Source organism: Grus americana, chromosome Z, assembly GCF_028858705.1.
Source record: "Grus americana isolate bGruAme1 chromosome Z, bGruAme1.mat, whole genome shotgun sequence".
Classification (NCBI taxonomy): Eukaryota; Metazoa; Chordata; class Aves; order Gruiformes; family Gruidae; genus Grus; species Grus americana.
In genome coordinates this window covers 25,820,271-25,839,778 of record NC_072891.1, presented here as the reverse complement: position 1 = coordinate 25,839,778, position 19,508 = coordinate 25,820,271, and the positions used below count along the sequence as shown (strand labels likewise).

At 43.5% G+C, this 19,508-nt stretch overlaps 3 protein-coding genes across 6 annotated transcripts; all 3 read right to left on the bottom strand.

Moving 5' to 3' along the window:
* Nucleotides 1-1,282: 1,282 nt before the first annotated feature.
* On the bottom strand, nt 1,283-6,659 carry MRPS36 (mitochondrial ribosomal protein S36). The gene is made up of 4 exons (XM_054809260.1): nt 6,570-6,659; nt 5,709-5,772; nt 2,646-2,848; nt 1,283-1,380 (listed from the first exon to the last, which is right to left on the bottom strand). Exons 1-4 carry the CDS (start codon nt 6,606-6,608, stop codon nt 1,363-1,365), a joined length of 324 nt encoding a protein of 107 aa, XP_054665235.1. The 5' UTR covers nt 6,609-6,659; the 3' UTR covers nt 1,283-1,362.
* Nucleotides 6,660-6,763: 104 nt separating this feature from the next.
* On the bottom strand, nt 6,764-14,888 carry CENPH (centromere protein H). 3 transcript variants are annotated; one of them, XM_054809257.1, is made up of 10 exons: nt 14,765-14,888; nt 14,359-14,591; nt 14,176-14,231; nt 13,450-13,498; nt 12,945-13,019; nt 12,210-12,266; nt 11,223-11,286; nt 10,906-10,957; nt 9,567-9,730; nt 6,764-7,709 (listed from the first exon to the last, which is right to left on the bottom strand). In XM_054809257.1, the coding sequence occupies exons 2-10, from the start codon at nt 14,439-14,441 to the stop codon at nt 7,617-7,619; spliced, it is 693 nt and encodes a 230-aa protein (XP_054665232.1). In that variant the 5' UTR covers nt 14,442-14,591; nt 14,765-14,888; the 3' UTR covers nt 6,764-7,616. The 3 variants fall into 3 exon arrangements, with proteins under 3 accessions (XP_054665232.1, XP_054665233.1, XP_054665231.1); XM_054809258.1 differs by having other exon boundaries at nt 14,359-14,607; nt 14,765-14,823; XM_054809256.1 differs by having other exon boundaries at nt 14,359-14,820.
* Nucleotides 14,889-15,206: 318 nt separating this feature from the next.
* CCNB1 (cyclin B1) lies at nt 15,207-19,189 on the bottom strand. 2 transcript variants are annotated; one of them, XM_054809255.1, is made up of 9 exons: nt 19,098-19,189; nt 18,195-18,515; nt 17,810-17,977; nt 17,255-17,413; nt 16,795-16,869; nt 16,633-16,722; nt 16,065-16,205; nt 15,667-15,777; nt 15,207-15,394 (listed from the first exon to the last, which is right to left on the bottom strand). In XM_054809255.1, the coding sequence occupies exons 1-9, from the start codon at nt 19,116-19,118 to the stop codon at nt 15,284-15,286; spliced, it is 1,197 nt and encodes a 398-aa protein (XP_054665230.1). In that variant the 5' UTR covers nt 19,119-19,189; the 3' UTR covers nt 15,207-15,283. The 2 variants fall into 2 exon arrangements, with proteins under 2 accessions (XP_054665230.1, XP_054665229.1); XM_054809254.1 differs by having other exon boundaries at nt 16,633-16,869.
* Nucleotides 19,190-19,508: the final 319 nt, after the last annotated feature.

Here is a 19,508-nt window from a genome sequence, read left to right as displayed (position 1 = left end):
TGGTGATCAAAATGGGTTAGACGAGAAAAGCAATCTTTCTGCACCAGAGAACATCCTGTTTGGCGAGGCTTGATCACAATGCTGCAAATTGCAGTGCTATGTTACTGTGACAACTTGTATCTCTGTAACAAACTACCCAGACTTGAAGGAGCCACGATAAGGGAAGAAGCAGAAAGGCGCGAAAATCAACCTATAAAAGGGGCTGCTTAGCTTGTTTGAATTTGCGAGCCCTTGGTGGAGCTGCGACTCCCCGGCCGCCCAGCGCTGCTTTTGCTTTCCTACCTTAATAAATACAGATTGAATTTACTCTGGACTCTATTTGTCTCAATTCAACTATAACAGCAGGATCACCTAGAACCTTGCGGTGTGTCAGCCACTCCTCCAGCTTAGTATCGTCAGCAAACTTGCACAGCAAAGGGTGCACTCTGTCCCCTCATCCAGGTCATCGATGAATATGTTGAATAAGACTGGACCCACTAGCTACAGGCCTCCAACCAGACCCTGAGCTGCTTATCACAACCCTCTGAGACCTGCCATTCTCAAACCCACATCACTGTCCACTCATCCAACCCACACTTCCTAAGCTTGCTTATGAGGATGTTACGGGAGATGGTGTCAAAAGCCCTGTGGAAGTCAAGGTAGACAACATCCACTGCTCTACCCTCGTCCAACAGCCAGCCATGCCATAACAGAAGGCTGTCAGATTGGTCAGGCATGCTTTCCCCTTGGTGAATCCATGCTGACCACCCTGATAACCTTCTCTTCCACATACTGAGATGACATCCAGAATGAGCTGCGGTCTTACTATTATATTGCAGACTTCTAACTGTAATTGGACCCAAAGGGCTGTCTGCTCAAACAGTTATTGGTTTAAATTACGCCAGAAGAACCTGTTTTGAGTTTTCTCCCAACCTCAGATCTGATATTTAGGGAAAACGGCTGCTATGCAACTGCCTGACCAAAGCTGTGTAACTGTTGAGAACAACCACAGTGTCTCAACCATCTCTGAGAATACTTGAGCGTTCCTTTCCTGCCCATAAAATCATCCCTGAGGAGACAAATGAATCTTTTCAAGTAGAAAAAGAAAATAACTCAGTTATATTGTCAAGTTTGCAAATGGCTAATCAGAAAAATATTTTAATGCTGTGGACATCATGTATATTCAATTGCTAGTTAGCCATCAACAGAAAATCCTTCTCAATCACAAATTAATATACGGTGTGTTGTGTCAAACTTCTCACCCTTCATATGGGTTTTTAGTAAAGCTATTAGTATACAATTATTTATAATATTAAGGAAATCCCTTTATTGTGAATACAACGCTTCATTCTTCAATGGTGGCCAACAAACTATCGTCCATACTTATTCTGGACCTCCACGCTGTAAAAGAAAAGCAGACAGTTAAACACATTCCACTAAAAGAACAGGAAAAGAAGATCAAATCTTTTAAACTGTTACAGACTAACAAAGTTCTAGATTTAATTTCTGATTTATACATTGATTTTTAATCTATATAAGAACATGCACAGAGTGTCAAATATCAGCATCTACCAGTAAAAGCTCCATTTTTTCCAGGAGAGAATACAAAAAGAACAACACTTGCAACCTACAGTTACAGCTGCTTCCATTTCTCCCACTCTGAAATCTGACTCTCAACTCACTTTAGAAAGGTCTGACACAAACACAGCAGCAGTGAACACCAGTTTTAGAATAATTTTCGCTGCCCAAATTCCAAAGTAAAAACAAAATCAAGGTGAGGCATTACAATCTATATGAGAATCCAGAAAGTTATTCATTATTTGCCAACAAAATTATTTTACAATTCACCATTAGAAAATTTATGCTAGAGGTCAAGAAGTGTGTTACTATGGGAAATAACTCATTTTATTTCTAATTATAATACCCTTACCATATATATGCAGGAAAATGGATTTCTTCTACTAACATGATTACACTGTAGGTGTCCTTATTTAACAAAGCTGTGCAAGCGTCTTTTCATTTTGAACTCACACATATTGTGTGCACAAGTTCTTAAAAATTTGTGCATTCTCCCTTTTTAAGCATCAGTGATGACAACTGAGAATTGTTACGGAACAAAAGCAGATTCTTCTTGCCTTTCGTGTACAATGCCATATTTGCAAATATTGCAGAAGATATTTGTATCAAGTTTAATAAAATATTTCTACTACTAGAAATACAAGAGTTAACTTACTAATAAATAACTTATAAAAATGAGTTTGAGAAATATTTTGGACTTCAGTCACCTGGTAAAAGCCTTTGCTGGTCTGAAAGCAGACTCCTGTGCTCCTGTCCAGCCCATTCACATTACACATTAAACAGCTGTTACAAAACAGCTAGGGATGGGGATTAACATTGGCTACACCTATCGACAGCTAACTGCATGTCTTTTTTAAGTCCGTATGTCTCCACTCAGGGACACCACAAGCTACTAATTAGTGAGAGCTGGGTACCCTGTGTATTAAGAATTTGTAGTTTGCATACTGGGCATCAAAGCTATGAAAGCTGGGATCGCATCCTTACCGAGAATTACAACGTAATACCAGATTTGAAACTTTGAAGAAGGTGCAGAAATAAGCTACACGCTAGGTAGATACAGACAATACACACCAACACATGAAACTTACTTGAATATATTCAATCTCTTCATCTGACATAAGTTTCCTTCTGTATTTCTGAGGTAAGGTTCTTGCTAGTTCGGAAGTGTCTGGTGTACCTTGTACTCTACTAACAGCAGAAATATTTTGAAATGCCAGTGATCTGCCTCCTGCAGACCCCTGTGCTTTTGAAGCATGGAGAGATGGCACATTTGCTTGTAGAGATTCCTGTACTGAAACCCAGATTGCAAAACCATTTACAGAGATATAGCAAGACTTTAAAATTAATTAATGAGCACCCAATAGAAGTTACTAGTTATTGATAATTTTCTTCATTATAACAAATACTTAAAAGAATTAAGACACTCTACTTCTCACAACCTGTTTTTATTGTTGTTAAAAACAGTGAAAAAATTCAGACAGCAAAAGAAAGCATGTTTGAGTGGCAGAAACACTGATATGGAAACAGAAGATAAATCAGCGTACATCCTAACAAAGACTTTTTCACTGGGAAGCTGTACTTACAGAAAAAGCATGAAATATCCAAATTGTGTGTGTGGAGGCAATGATGTAGAAAGATAAGTAACATAATTAACTAAGATCCACTGAGATGATGCTTTTTGTTTACTGTGACTGTAAAGACAGACAAGTGAAAAAGAGGTAGAGGCTTACAGAAAGATAAAGCTCACAACTATTGACATACCATAACGTGTAATGCAGCATTGTACCCATTTTTAATATTACAAGGTGGCATCGTATCAAATTTTGTTAATGATGTGCAGAATGACCACCAACTATCGGGGACCAGTAACAAATGTTAGCAAAATGCAGAGACTAAGGAGTGCAGGTGAGGGCCAGGAGCTAGACTTAAGGCATCCACATTAGAGAAGGCGCCTTGAGTTTGAGGATAGGGAAGCAGATAACAAAAGGGCACTGTTGTCAGTGTCAGCATGCTGAATCTTAGCCTGTCCCACCATGGCTGATTTTACAATGGAAGTACACAATTACCTCACCAGGCAGGACACAGTCTCACAGCAATTTGTTTACTTCGTAAGCATGCAGATCTCTATATATAAGGTTAAAACACCTGATAAAGCAGAATGCTTCCACAGGAAGCCCCTCTCAATGCTCCTGAAAAATGAGCAAGACAAATGCAACATCTGAACAGCTGGGACAGAGGGAATACATTAAATAAGCAGCACCAAGACTGGATGAGTCAAAGAATGCAAGGAGTTAAAATACCACAGCATTGCCTGCCTCTCTCCCTCCTGCCTGCAACAAGATCAATGAGGACAAAGGAGAGGAGCCAGTTTTAGCCACAGTGAGTCTGAGTCAATAGCAGGATTGGGAGATCAAACACCTGCAGCAATGTGATCAAACCATCATTGGTTAAAAAAAAAAGCCACCATTGAGAGGCACATTCAGCAGCTCTCAGTCAGAAGACTGTATCTGAAAGTCCCAAGTTGATCAGGTGGTTCAGGAACAATGGAAGGTCCCAAACAGAGTGAGGAAGAAGAGAGACCATCAGAAGGAACATATTCTGAAGAGAGGGCATGCCATTAAGCTGAAATTTTAAAATTTAAGAGCAGGAGACAAAAGGATCAGAAGATGAAAACAGAAGAAATAGCTGTTTGTCAACTTTCTAACAACACGCAGCTGGAATAGTTTTGGCAGGTAATTACTACAAAGTATTTTTGTTTCAAGAAATAACACACCTTATATATGAAAAAACAAGAAATGGTTTTTCTGAGTTTGTTTCATACATCACAAAAATGTCTAGAGATTTGTCAAGGATTTTCCTCTATTGCATGTTTCAAAGTCTGAAGTGTACCTGGACTAGATGCATTAGCCAATAAAAAACATCAGAAGTCAGGACTCAAAAGTACCAGACTTAATACTGCTGTTGCTTTAGCTCAGATACAGTCTCTACCACATTTTTCCCTTCCCTCTTTGAGGCCATCATGTTGCTGTAGTAATACAGTAAAAGAATTTGGCTGGCCTTTCAAGCACCCATGTCCCTAAAAGCATAGTCTTGATCTGCAGAGCTCTGGCTACGTAGAAACAACAGTCTGGTACAGCGAAACACAGTTATTGCTACAGCATTCAAGCAAGGTGAGGTAGATTGCAATTTACTAATGAGCTGACAGATCCTGATTAAGGTAGAAAAGTCTAACATACTTAAAAGATACAGTCACAAAAATCTTGGGATGCAGAGCTAACAAGAGGTAAGTAACACATTTTCAAGCCTTTGAGAAAGCAGTTCGCTGGCATGAGAGGTGCTGGATTTGGTTGAACTGTACTTAACATACAGAATTCTAAATCACAAACATGATAATGCTTTGGCAAATAACATGGTACAGAATAATTTCTAAACAAGTGAGAATAACATAACAGAGCTTCTTAAGATGTCTCCTACCTTAGTTTCAAACACTTTCTTGACTCAAAAAGAATATTAAACCAACATATCACTCATATAACTTTGATGTCTAAATGTAACAGTCTTGTGAGTCCTATAAATATCAACAGAGCTATAGGTATAAAAATTAATGTCAAAGATCGCAATGAAATTAATTTTTTCTCAGCATTAATTAGTAGCACAAGGAAACACTTCTTAAAATGTACAGTGGGATGGCTCTCCCAGCTATAATCAGGGTTTTAAATACCACAGACATCACACACTCCAACTAAGAAAAAAGATGAGGAAAAAGCAACATCAATATCATTTCTGCAAATATCACCGAATACCTAAGACTGCTTCAAACTGACTTGGACATAATCATTTCAGGCAACTATTAGTATTTTGGAAAAATGGGACTTTATATACAAGTAGAAAAATGACACTGGAAATCCTCAGGAATCTGCCTTGACCCAGAAATGAAGACATGCACGTATTACGTCTATTCCCATAGTTGTATAGCATCTGTAAAGGAACAGTCAAAGAGTTGCCTTCAAACTGGAACAACCATGCTTCAGAAACTCTGCTCAAAATCAGTTGAGTCATGTAGTTGAAGCAGAAAAATCGTGTACTGGTTCTTATATAAAACAATGCAAAGAAAGGTGGCGCAAGTTGTCTCTAGAGATTAAATAACTTACTTTTAGGTCTTGGACTACTCTTTCTGTCCGGGAACTTAATTAATGGAGTATGCGGCTTGACTACCTAGAACAAGGCAAGGTAGTAGAAGAAACAGGGAGAGTAAAATATATTTCTAAACACACATTACCTTTAAAATAATAGAACATACAACGTATTAAACCACCACTTCTATACCACTGCTTTCTGCACCACCACTCTGATAAACTGACTACTTGTTAATGTTCACCCACGGAGAAATTTCACCTTTAAAGGCATTCCTCCCCCCTAACGTCCCAAGCAGGAAAAAGCGCTCTCTTGCTCTTCTCACAGCAATAAGGGTGTGTGCGTGCAGAAACAGCTACCAGAGTCGCATAAATGTGATCATAAAGTTTCAGCACATGGAATCGCTCACTCTGCTCTGCCTGTACATATTTGTTCAGCTGGCTGGACGGGATTAAAAAACTTCCATTAAGAAAAAACTATAAATTATAAAGCTTAGTAGCCAAAGCCACGCAGCTTATTTTTGAAACGCGTCTTTTGAAGAAGCCTCCATACCTCACCTTCACCTTGAAGCGGGATGGCTTACAAAGGAGATGCTGGCTCACGCCCTCCCCTCTTGAACAGCGTACAAAAGGCAGCGGGCTGCCCTGCAGCATCCTTTGGGCCCAGAGAACGGGCACCGGCACCAACCGACCGGCGACACCGGGCGGGCCCCACCGCACACCTCTTCCCCCGCGCCAAGGACACCGGCCTCCTCGGCGGCGCCTCAGGCCCCGGCCGCCTCAGGCCCGGGCGGCCGCACGCAAGGCGAGACCCGCCGCCCGAATCGGGCTGCTGGCCCCAGCCGCGCCCCTCTCCCTCCACAGGCCGAGCGCCGTTACCTGAACAGCCCTTGTGGCGGCCGCCATCTTACTGCCCATGGTGACCCCCGGCCGCCGCGCCCCTCCGCCCGCGCCTGAGGGGCAGCGCCGGGCCACGCCCACAGCGGGTGTGGTGACGCCCGCTGTGGGCGTGGCCCGGCGGTAGAGCTGAGCCAGAATACAAATAAAGCAAAACAAAACAACCCACAAAACACTTCAAGTAAAAATGGTTTACTTTTATTGGATCAAGACAAGTCCCATCCACCTTTTAAAAGCTGCTATTCATTTACTAAATTAAAAGCAACACTATTTTAATATGTTACACGCTACAGTTTGACTAATTTTCTCCAAACATAAAGCAAAAATGCATGTATCAATGGAAAAATATATTTAAAAATACTGCTCAGCAGCACAGTCGATAGCATGATGTCACCTCTTCCACCTTATCTGCATTTTGTCTAGGGTTGTCATTTTGCTACATGGGATGGCACCTACCGGTTGCATCTACAGCTGGATGCTCTGCCTAGCTAATCAGCATATAGCACAGTCACAAGTGACCAGTACAATTAAGAGTACAATCTTTTTGGTATTTAAAATTATACATCATGCTTTAATTAAAAAAGGGAAACAAAAAACCAAAGACTGAGTTAACTAAGTTTTGCAGTTTGGGCTTTCCGCAGGGGCAGAGCAGGGTCATGCATCCTGTGGGTGCCCAGTGGAAGAGGAAAGAAAGGGCAAAGCCTTGTTCTAAGCCCACCTTTACATAAAAGCTGGAAATATATAGATTATTCTTATTTCTTGTGCTATTGCTGCCTTTCAGAGGGAAATGAGCTCTTGGGACAGGACAGCTATGTGTTAAAACATTTGTTGTGTGCCAGGAATTAAATTTAATTAGATTTAACTAAAAGAGTTGCGTGGCCACATTCCGACTCTCTAGAGAGAATAACTATTTCCAGAAAGGTTAGATTTTCAAATTCTTAAAGTGTGTTTTCATGATGCACATTAATCTACCAAATTTAAAACATTGATTATATATACTGCATAAAATGAAACACCATTTCTCTTGGTTCAAATAAAATTGACATTTTTTTCAAGCTGTAGAACAATTTCCCTTAAAGATGGATCTTCTGCCCAGTTAACTCTGCTTGCAATTATGATATTCTATAAGAAAGAAAATATTATTGGTTAAAAAAAGCATTTAAAAGGATTATTCCTAGTAAAATCTCTCAAAAGCTGTCTGGTTTTTAATTTTTAATTTGGAAGCCCTCGAAATTCACAGCAGTGTTTCAAGTAGCAGGAAGAGGGGCAGAGGAGAAAGGGAAGTATCAGTTTAGATCCTCTTGTCATTACACAGGCAAAAAAACCCCCAACAGTGCTTTGAATTTCCTAGTTGTTCCTATTTTAATTTCCTAGTCCCTATTTTAAACATAGAAATTCAGAGTTGTGGGGTTTTGGGGGTTTTTTTGTGCATTTTTAAAAAAAAAAAAAACAACAAAATTCACCTGAAATAAAGTTTGCCTCAAACACAAGATAACACAGTTAACATTCTCACCCTGCCATTCTGGATTGAAAATGCGAATTATTAAATCTAACCAAAGAAGATTTGCTCTACTTATGGCTCGGAAGATTTCAGGAATACAAAACCAGAAGATAATTCTAGGAATCTAATCTAAAACCCAATAAAATGTTTAATTTCTTGTTCCCCATTTGAGATGTAACATTGTTATCAAAGCAAACTAGCAGTAGACACAGCATGCAATACAGAAACCTGTGGCTCACAAAATCACAGAATGGCAGGGGTTGGAAGGGACCGCTGGAGATCATCTAGTCCAACCCCCCTGCTAGAGCAGGATCACCTAGAGCAGGTTGCACAGGATCATGTCCAGGTGGGGTTTGAATATCTCCAGATACACAAGCTCTCTGGACAGCCTGTTCCAGTGCTCGGTCACCCTCAGAGTGAAGAAGTTTTTCCTCATGTTCAGGTGGAACTTCCTGTGTGCCAGTTTGTGCCTGTTTCCCCTTGTCCTGTCCTCTCTGTCCTTGAAATTCTTCTGATTATCCAAATTCGCAACATGGTTATATCCTGTCTTCTACCTGAAGCCCTCCAATATATTCTCTTTTCTCACTAGTTTAAATTTTTTAAATAAACTTTGTGTGCCCTTAACTGGGATTTCATAACCCATTTGCTAAACTCAAGAGCACTGCAACTGCAATTCACCATGCCTCCCACCTTTGTCCTTAGGTCACGGCTCTGCGTGGCCAGGTGGAGGAGGCCAGGACAAGTCACACAGCAAGAGGCGGAGTACCAGCCTGCAGCACAGCATACATGACCTTCGGTAAAGCCCCTCTCAGCACAGGAGGCCCTTCCACCCTACCCCAAATCATGAGGTTTTCTTCCTCACTTCGTGTAACTCCAGACCACCTGCCAGCCAGCTGTGTGGATATGGACTAGTTGGCAGCATCTGATACGTGGGAACTGAGAGGTTGAAGGCTACACCCCTGAAAGTATTTGGAGAATGGCCATGGCTGCAGGCCAAGGCTGCGTTGGGCGACACAAACAAAGAAGTGCCGTGTGGTCAGAAAGGGCAGATTGAGGATCAGCAGTCTGGCTCACTGGTATCATGGGATTAAAACTACTTGTTTTTCTTAACCGTGAGATGGGGGAACTGATTTGCAGGGGGTCTAGGGATGACTCTCAGTGTAAGGAAATACAGCCACTGCTGTGACAGACATTCTCTGAGAGAATGCATTATTTTTGTACTTTTAAGGGAACAAAGGAATAAAGATAGATTGTCTCTAAACTCTGTAAATAATTATCCCAAAGAAGTTTGTGACAATTTCATGCTTTTAGCCTTTAAAGCAATAGTTTTCCTTTCACACAGCAGTTTCTCCAGTACCATCATTACTTAAAGTTTTCAGAAAACACAATTTTGTTTGAAGCTACATTTACCATACACTATGTTATCTTGATTGTGATGCAAAACTGCAAACTTGCTTCTAAAAGCTACAATACATTACCTGGAATACATTTTGAATTATTGTAGTCATCTGTTTCTCTCTTTCAAAGTCATTATGTATCTTCTCCATCATTTTGGTCACTTTCATAGATGCTTGTTCCTCCTTTTGTTTTTTCATCATGGTATGAATTTGCAGTAGTTTCTGTTCTCCAGCTTTTTTTAGTGCTGTTCCATTATTAGGAAAATGAAGTGTTAAGAAGTAGTTAGGTGAGCAGTAGAACTAAAGATATGCTGTTTTCCTCACAGACATCTAAAGCACTTTCACTGCAATAACCCTAACTCCACACTTCACCCCTTCCCTCCGATATACCTCAAGATCTCCCTTTCACACAAGAGGCACCATGTGCTGTGGCTACTTGGTATCAAAGTACATTAATTGGTTCCCCGGATGCTAGCAAAACAGAAAGGACTTTGTATGCTGTCTTGCATTTCCATCAGACATGGACAACAATTTGAACCCCTTCTTTGGTTGTCACAACTTTTATAGGCAGAGGTGTTTAAGACCTCTTCCCCTTTTTCAAATTTGACTGAAACCAAATTCCAAAGTCACACAAGGGACATATGGAAAACAACAGTGATTATTACTAGTTTTTGATAGGAAACCAGACTAAAAGCTAGACTGAATAAAACCATTTAGGGACAGTTCACCCATTGAAAGAATGCTGACACAGCATGCCTTCCTTTATTTCCAAAGATATTGGGGATGCTCATTTTTCCTATGAAGACAGATATTTCATTGTGTTTGTTCACTACTGTCAACATATGCACCACTTCCTATGCATGAAACAACTGCTGTTAAAACTGTGGGCAAACCTGGTAATGTGACAGTAGGAGCATTCAAAAAACATATTTACCTTATTAATTTATAAAGATTGACTTCACATCTAAATTTGACTCACTCTAACAAGCCTACTGAATACCAACATGTATACTATTATGAAAGTTCTAAGTAAATCTCCTCCTCTATTCTGCTAGCATTTCATAAAGGTGTGGTCTGACAAAAATAAAAAATCCTTTAGGTGTTGTAGGACGATTTAAATTACTAAATGATGTGTAATTTTATGGGGAGTTTACACTAAATAATGAAACACCACCACATTCCTTTAGAGTATCTTCTTGCATCTCTCATTCTAACGTGTCATTCTCATGCTCAAGTACACAACACATCAGCTCATTTTTACAGAACTTCCCACTCTTTTCAGATGTTTTCAGCCTCTCCAACTGTGTTGGAGAGCTTCGCAGTTACTTGAGATGTAAATTCATATTGCTACAGGAAGAACTTTAAAATATGAACTGTACATTCAAATATAAAACAAAGTCAGTATAACTAAGACACTTACAGAATCTTTTCCTTTTAATGTCAAGCAATTTCTGTTCTTTCTCACGTGCTTGCTGAAACAAAACAAAAAAGTATTTCCTAGACTCTAGGCTTCAAAAAATTTTGAAAGATGATCATTCAGCAGTTAAGGGCAGCTCTAGAAGCAGACTTTCTTACATACTAACTTTAAGTAATCACTTCAGTAATTTTAACCCCCTTTGGGCCACATATTTAGCTTCAATTGACTTGTGCCATCCTGTTGCTTTCAAATTGTGCTCCTGCCGGTGCTGAGGTTAGTAAACACACGCAAATGCAACAGAAGCTATGACTACCACTTACCTGCTGATACTCAATCACTGCCATGCTGAGCTGTACTATGCGTTTCATAGTTTCCGTGATCATTCTAAGGAAAGAAACACGGTTGCGTACCTTAACACCCTTAATATGAGTCAAGAGCATAAATGTTTTAATCAAGGTTATTTAAATTAAACAAAGAATACTCATTTCCCCGAACACCAAAATAAAGCATACTTGTTTGGTTATGGCTTTGTTTTGGTTTTTTTTTAAACACAAACTGTACCCTTTCATTTTTACAGTTATTATATGAAGTATTGTTGTAGGGGCTAAATAATCCCCTTATTTCCCTCTCAGTTTCCCTAACATTTCATTTAGGTCTGTCTAACATTTCAAATCATAGAGCTTGGAAAGCATCGAGGAAGCCGAGCCATCTAAGAATGGCTAACAATTGGAGCTCCTGAATTCTGGCACATGGTGGGAACATCGTGGAGATGCAATGTTTTCAGCTGTATTTCTGACAGAAACTAAATTTCTCATATTAGACTTCATATGTGTGCGCCTGTTAATATTGGCCAGGAAATTAAAAGCTGAGCTTAAACATGTTTGAAACTTTCAGTTCTTTTTCAAAGACATTAAGCTCCCACACAATTAATTAACAAAGGCAGCAAAGCAGAGGCATACCTCTGTTATAAGCCTCTAATATGTGCTCAGCTGTTATAAATGCAGGTAACTCATGCATTAAAGACAAAAAACTGTAAACTACAAACAGTTCTCACTAGTGAATCAAAAATTATGATCTCTGTAATCAAAGGTTAGTTAATTCAGAGCCCAAAGGTAAATCCACCCTGTCTTTAGGAGGTCTGATAATGCTGATTCTAGCCAGAAGGTGGACTGTATATAATTCAGTCAAAACTAGAAGAAGGAAGCTTGCTTTTAAAAAAGGTACAATGACATAATGTAGAAACGTGTCACATTAAACTGTGTAAAGTCCATTCCTTTCTAGCCATCCTTTCCCCAAGAACACCTTACCGTGAGTCATCGTCATTTTCCTTCATTTTGTTTCTCAGTGCAACCATAAGTTGGATCCTGCACAGTATGGGGAAGAAACATATAACTGATGAGAACTGATAAGAAATTGAGAGAAGTAAATTTAGATGAATAATTGAAGACGTATTTCCAAGGTTCCATTTATGTCCACTTCCACATCGGAATTATATACATACAATACTCAATACCTTTTAAATATCACACTTCTTAAATAAGGGGGCTTAACTCTCAGGACAAGAAAGTTGTATCAATGATTATTTGTGAGAGTGACAACTCCTTTCTCTCTTGCCAAACATAGTCGATCACCATTAATCCCAGAGTCTGCAGAAGGGAAACTGGGCAAAGGTGGGAATTCAAATGAACAGTCAGGTAACAGAGGAGACCTATAACACCCATCCACTTCCACCTTTTCACAGGCATTTGTAAAATACTACCAAGAAATACGTTTACCGATTCATACTGTCAGACTCACACAATTTTGCAGGAACCTGTGAGTTTACACATTTCAACTTGTACTTTTTTTTTTTCTCCTGTTCTCTGCAGTATCTCCATCTGCATTCCTACTGGTTCAATGGTACTAAAATCTCTCTTGTTTGGAACACACACCATATAACTTTGAATTCCTATTTTAATCAGAATTACGTATATGTGCATGTATGTGTGCACACATAAACAAACAGAAAATAAACCTCCAAATAAACAGGAAGAAAATTCTACCTTTGCAAGGCTAATGTCTTGTTCTGGAAAGAGACTTTTGCTTCCTCCACATTTCTTTGCAAATCTTGTCCATTACTGAAGGAAAAAAACAACATCACAACAAAACCCTATCCAAACAGCATGAAGATGATAAAAATTTGTAAAGCAATATCACATTTTTAACTTGCTCTCCATGTGTTTAAAGTACGACTTTTTCCTGTAAACCACAAATCATTAAGGCCAGAAGTATTTTAACATGCGTATTAGTGAATTCTAGCCATCACAAGAAGGACTGCGAATTTAGAAGCCACACCAGACACAGAACTATACTAGGAGACTGAGTAAAATATTTCTTCACTGTGTTTTCTCTTCATTTCCTTTATTTTCACCAGACTCCTGCAAAGTACTGATCATTAATCCAGAGATTTATGAAGGAGTAAAGAAGAAAACCTCCAAGTTCAGTTCTCAACCCTTCTCCTCTTTATTTTAAAACACATCAAAAGTTTGAAATTATTCAATGACATACTTCATGGTAAAGTTTTCTTCAAGGATGTGACCATGGCAAATTTCTTGACCTGCAAAGAAAGAACATCACTAGAAAGCACAACAGAGACTTTTAAATACAATCGACAGAACGTAAAGGATAAGTAGTTTGATGGCTATACTAACAAGGTATTTCTTATTCCTACCTCCACATCTTATCATCTCTTCCACTGTTAGACTACAGTATCAATCAGCTGCATCAGAGAAGTAATTAGGCTTTTAAATATTTCCATGTATCTCTTTTTAGACATGCCAGAGCTGGCTCACAGCATTGCTCTATATACGCAGCTGACTGGTTCAGTGGAAGAGGACATGGGTAACGGAAACACAACGGGAACAGGAAGAAACACCTTAAATCAGTATTGCTGCCAAACACTTTGGCAGACTTTTGGTAAGACTTCAGCCCCAGTGATCAGATTCCTGACAACTGTCATCACGTGCCAGAGGAATCTAAAGTGAAAACCCAAGAGGAGAAAGGGCAGTGGGCAATAATCGCCTGGCAGTTTTGTAAGCATTCAAACACGTCTCCAAGAGCTGTCTAGAAAAAGGCAGTGAGGTGCTCAGCCAAGAAAAACATTTCATTATCATAACGACCACTTTTAATAAATATATTTTTTAAAACAGTTATACTGGCCACACGACATTCTTTATTCCCGTAACATCGCGTTAAGAAGAAGCACAAGGGGTTGTTGAAGGGGGGTAAGCTTACTGGCACGAACTGCAGTGCTGCACTCCATGAGCTGCTGCTTCATCTGGTCCCTCAGGCTGGCGCAGAAGCAAAGCGACAACGGTCAGAGCTCGCGCCGCGGCCCCGCAGAGCTGGCGCTGAGGCGGCCCCGCCGCAGTCTCTGCCCCTCACGCCCTCCCCGGCCTCCCCCCGCCCAGCACTGACCGGAGCAGCATCAGGATGTTCGGCTCGGGTTCGGGCTCGGGCTCAGCCGCCGCCGCGGCCAGATCCCGCTGCAGGGACTCCATAGCCGCGCCTTCAAATGTCCCGCGCGCGCTCCTCGGCAGCGCTGCCGGCGATTGCTTCTGCCTGATGAGGCGGGGCTCCCTAGCAGCCCACCTGCTTCCGCCCAACCCCGGAACTCTTCTTCTGTATCGGCGCTCGGGCGCCAGGCGGCGCTGTGGGAGGAGGTGGCTGTGGGGCGGCAGCCTGGGGCCCAGCGTGGCGCGCGCCGTCTGAGGCCAGCGGCCGGGCGCGTGCTAGTTGCTCAGCTTATTCCCCACCCAAGACCTCCCAGTAAAAAAACCAAAAACCCCAACAAAAAACCCACGACAAAACCTAAACCGTTTACTTGCGGCGGGCGCAAGAAGGGAAGAAGGCAGCCCCTTCACCCAGCTATTTTTCAGGTAATTAACAGAAGGGAAGCAGGAGTACAGTTAAATATTTGTAAAAGAAAAATGGCAAGAGTGGCAGGCAAAGAACAATGATCCCTTCTAAGGGAAGACACAGTATTTTCCTAGAGGTAGAGCTGATGATTAACAAAAATTTACTACAGTAAATAAGTACTAAATTAATAGAGCCTCAGTCCAATCTGACTGATCTGTCAGATGCTGCCTTTGCCACATTAGCAGAGCCTGTGCCAGCACTCCTGCCCGTAAACCTCCCTGGAGGGCCAGGAACCCGGCCTCGGCTGGCGCCGGCTGAGCACCTCTCACTGCCTCCAGAGGGAGGCCTCAGCTGTGCGAGGAAGTCAACTGCACACACACAAGGAATACAAGTAAAACACACTACTTTATTAAAAGACATAAAATACACGACGAAGATACATTATATACACAGTGCTAACATTCTGCTTAAGTTCACGGAGCGGTTACGACTTTTTAATCAGAGGGTGGGCCAGATTCCATATAAGAGATGAATCTAGCTGTTGAATGACACTTATCCTGGCATTTTTTCTGCTGGCATATTTCTTCTTGATTGCCTGCAGAGAGAGAAGTTTGCTTAAGTTTACCATGTTCATAAACTTCCACTATTCCAGCTCACCTAAGGCTTGGCACTCAAGCCAAGCCCATCCTAGCTACACAGGACCAGTTCATGGCTGGCTCATGCCACTTTGGCAAGGTAGAAATCTTCCGCTGAAGTAAGCGGGTCTGATCCAAGTCTGACAGCATTGGCTCAGCTAAGCCAGCTTCAGAGCACCATGTGTTGATACTTAACCACATACACTCCCCACCTGCACCATGAGATTCTTACCATATGCATGGTAATGCCCTCATTCACAAGAATTAGGTTCTTTGCTATGTGCTGCATAACTGGGAGAAGATCAGTCTCAGTATAAGCCATGTAGTGTTGCAGAGTTGGTGTCTGAAAGGAAGGGAAGTCATTAGACAAACCTACTAGAACAATCTGAGTATGCTGGGTTCTTTGTCTTCTGTTGGGTTTGGGCAATTGTGGTCTCTTGTCTCACAGGGGAGGGTTAATAGTTACTGCTCTACTTCTGTCCCCTTGTAATGGGCCACAGGGAGACAAGAAGATGCTGAGATACCATGAGGGAAGTGGAAGGCATAGACACTTGGCCTACAGTGGCCTTTTAAGCTGGTGCACAAGCGACCGCGTCCCAAACTAGGAGATGGTCTGACAGCATGACTTACCCACTCACTTCCATTGAGGAGTTTCAGAGCCAAACAGGAAGCAGCTGATGCAGTCTTGGATGGAGGGAAGTGAACCATATCATAGTCCACAATGGATAACTCCATCAGGTACTTGGCCAGATTATGCTGTTCAAAGTCCACCTGCAGCAAGTCAGAGTTGAGTATTAGCTATCTCCAAGGCAAGAGCATTCTGTCAAGCCTTTGTTCAGTCAAGCAGGAAGAAATACTTCCTTAGCGAACATTTTCAGAGCTGTAGGCTTGAAATTCAAGTGACTTAATCACAGAGCAGTTCTGAGCTGTATTAGGCTGCTCAGTCCTGGACTGCTCCTTTCAATGGCAGTCTAGCAGTCACCTGCAGTACCAGGCAGGCATTTTAACTGTGGTTTTGGGTGGGCTAGGCTCATGTGACTAAAGCAGACAAACAAGGCCTGTTTCTAAACAGGAGACAGACCTCAAACAGGCTCAGTTGCTAAACTGTTGAAATACTCAAAAGTTTTGTACCATTTTAACAAGTCAAGCATTGCATTTTCCAGATGCTGCTTAAAGTAACACTCGTTCTCAGCATTACCTCTGCAATCTTTGATGCTCTTCTTAGGAAGTGCGGAGGGAGAGGGCGACCCAGACCAAACTCCAGGGCTTGCAGGATCTTCATCTCCATCTGGCAGATTTGGAACTTTGTGTAAGTGTGATCAGTTACATAGACAAAGTCTCCAATGAGCGGGGGAAATACCTCTTCGTATTTGCTGGCAATGAACATAGATGTGACACCAACCAGCTGCAACATCTTCTTGGAAACAGGATTGTCCTGTAGTAATAAGCAGTAGAGATTTATCTGAATGACTTGCCTCAGAACACAGCTTTTCAAGGTAAAACAAGCCTTACATTGGCTACATCAGGATGTTCATACTGGCATCTACAGAATAACTGTACATCATCTGTTACCTATTGGCATCTGCAGGGGCATTAGAAGGCTTTGAGATCAAACCAGGGAGACGAGGTAAGCACTTTTCATATATATCAAGTCACTGTTCATAGCCAAGAGGGTTACATGGTACATACAATTTGACATCAGATGCCCTTTGCTGGTCAACTGTATTTTGTTAAGGGTAACATGTCTAACCATGCATGATGTTACTGATCAGTGTTCATTATGCTTTAGCATTGCCTGACACTGGGCAAGAGACGCTTACCTGCAGAAAGCGATCCATGATAGCAACTGCCATGTACAAGGTCTCTTGCTGGAGTCTGAATTTTACCTGTACTTGCACAAGCCAGTCTACTAGTATGGCACGCATGTTCCCATTGATTTCCCGGCCAGCCAGATATTTGGGTCTGACTGGTTGATTCTCCTGTGTGGAAGGAATAGGGTTAATAGATCTAGTCACTTAGGTGAAGCATTTGCAATGCCGACCCTGTGTTGCTTCTTAAGGCTTATCAAGAAGTTTAGTACAGGCATAGCCAGTAGGCTGGGCCACCAGGGCACAAGGTTTCTTTGTTTTCTAGAAATGGGCTAGAAATAGAGCATGATACTAGTAGCACTAGTTGATTGGTCTAACAACCAGCATCTGTTTATGTTATCAGCTGAGTTTAATCTTGTATTTTAAGTTGAGGAATCACTTATTAGTGCCTCAGGAAAATCCATAGGTGAAAGTGAGTGAATACCAGCTCCAAGCCATGCCTATAATGACAGGTTCACTCTAAGTGTTAGCAGATGCCCCCTGCAGTTCTGACCTATTCCTACCAACCTCAAGGTCTCTCAGATACTTGTAGATGTCCTTCACGTAGTTGCTGCAGAGGTTTGGATCGCTACTGTCTTCCACATCAAGCAAGACATCAGAAAAAGCCTGGCACAGCATGTCCTCTGATTGGGCACATCCAGATGTCTCCATGGGGCTTGGAGATTGAGGCTCCGACTACAAGGAAATTCAGGATCAGTGTGGGCAAAGCCATGGCTCCCATGGTGAGCTGAACCCAGCAACCTTGCAGAGTGGGAGTTCTGCAGGGGCTCATGACCCCTATTTCAGGGCACTGAGTGAGCCCGTGCCCCCTGCTCAGCCTCCCTGCCACAGGAGCCATGCAGACCAGGGCTGGGGAGGGGGCAGACGGCCCCAGGGAGGCTGTGGACGGTACCTGGGATGGCTCTGGCTGGGGCTCCGACTTGGGTTCCAGGACTGGTGGCAGCACCTCCTCTTTGGCGGCAGGCCTCACCGTCCTCCTAGTAGCCATCTTCTCCAGGGAGGTGGAGGACGCGGGCTTGACGGCCGGCTCCCGCCTGCAGCCCCCCTCCGTCACTGCCTTCTTCACGGCAGTCCGCGTCTTCTGCTCAGCGACGCGGTTGCCGATGTCACCCAGGGCAGTGCGGGGGCGCAGGGCCATCTTGGGGGCCGCCACCGCGCGCTTGGTGACAATCAGGCGGCTCTTCGCCGCGGTACCGGCCGACGAGCGAGCGTGCTGCGGGGAGAGGGAGAGCGGTCAGCGGCACCGTGACAGGGAAGGAAGGGGGGCGGGCCGGGCACCGGGCCTGCACCCTGCACCCCACGAGTTTGGCGGAGGGGGGAGAGGAAGGATTGCATAGTTGCACTCCCGAAAACGGAGAGTTGGGGAAGGGGAAGCGGGGGAGAGCTACATGCATCCTCACTCCCCCCGCCCGAAACCGGTGGGCTAGAGGAGAGGAGTCGGGGGAAGGATTGCACGACTGCTCCCCCCGCCCCTCCAAACCTGAGGATGTAAGGGGAGCCGGGGAGAACCGTGGGGGTGCCCCAGGAGAAGTGTGCACGCACACCACCACCCTCCCCACCGAGGGGAAGGGGAGGTGAATGGAAGATCTCAGGAGGGCTGCCCTGCTGCACCCCCTCTGCCTGCGAAGTCTTCTGTGCGGGGGGAGGAAGGGAAGGAGGACGCGTCGGGGCCCCACGGCCGCTCCGGCTCCCCCCCGCCCAGGTTAGGACGAGCAGCGAGCCCCCCACCCGCGGCGCGACACCCCGCTCTCCTCCGCCGCCCTCTCCCGTACATGCCGGCCGGTCCCGTACCTACCCTGGTAAGCCTGAGCGCCATGACGGAGCAGCAGCAACAGAACCAGAGTGTGCCCAACCGCCGCGCATTTAAACTTCTCGACCGCCACCGCCCATTGGCCGTCCACTGCCTCTCTATTGGCTGCCGGTGGCCCCGCCCCAATGCGTTACCGTGGCGACCGGCGCTGGGCGGCCACGAGACTTCAAAAAAAATGGGCGGGGCTACGCCCACGGCGGGTGTGCCTTGGGTGGGTGGGTGGGTGTGACCCCCCCGCGCGCGGCCCTGAGCCGGTTTCATGCTTTTCTCCCCACGGGGGGCCCGCCGTGGACCATCCGCGCAGTCTCTCCTGGGGGGGCGGACAAGGAGAGCCGGGCCGGCGTGGGGGGCGTACGGACGCGATGTCAGAAGCACGGGGAAAAGCGCGTTTGATGG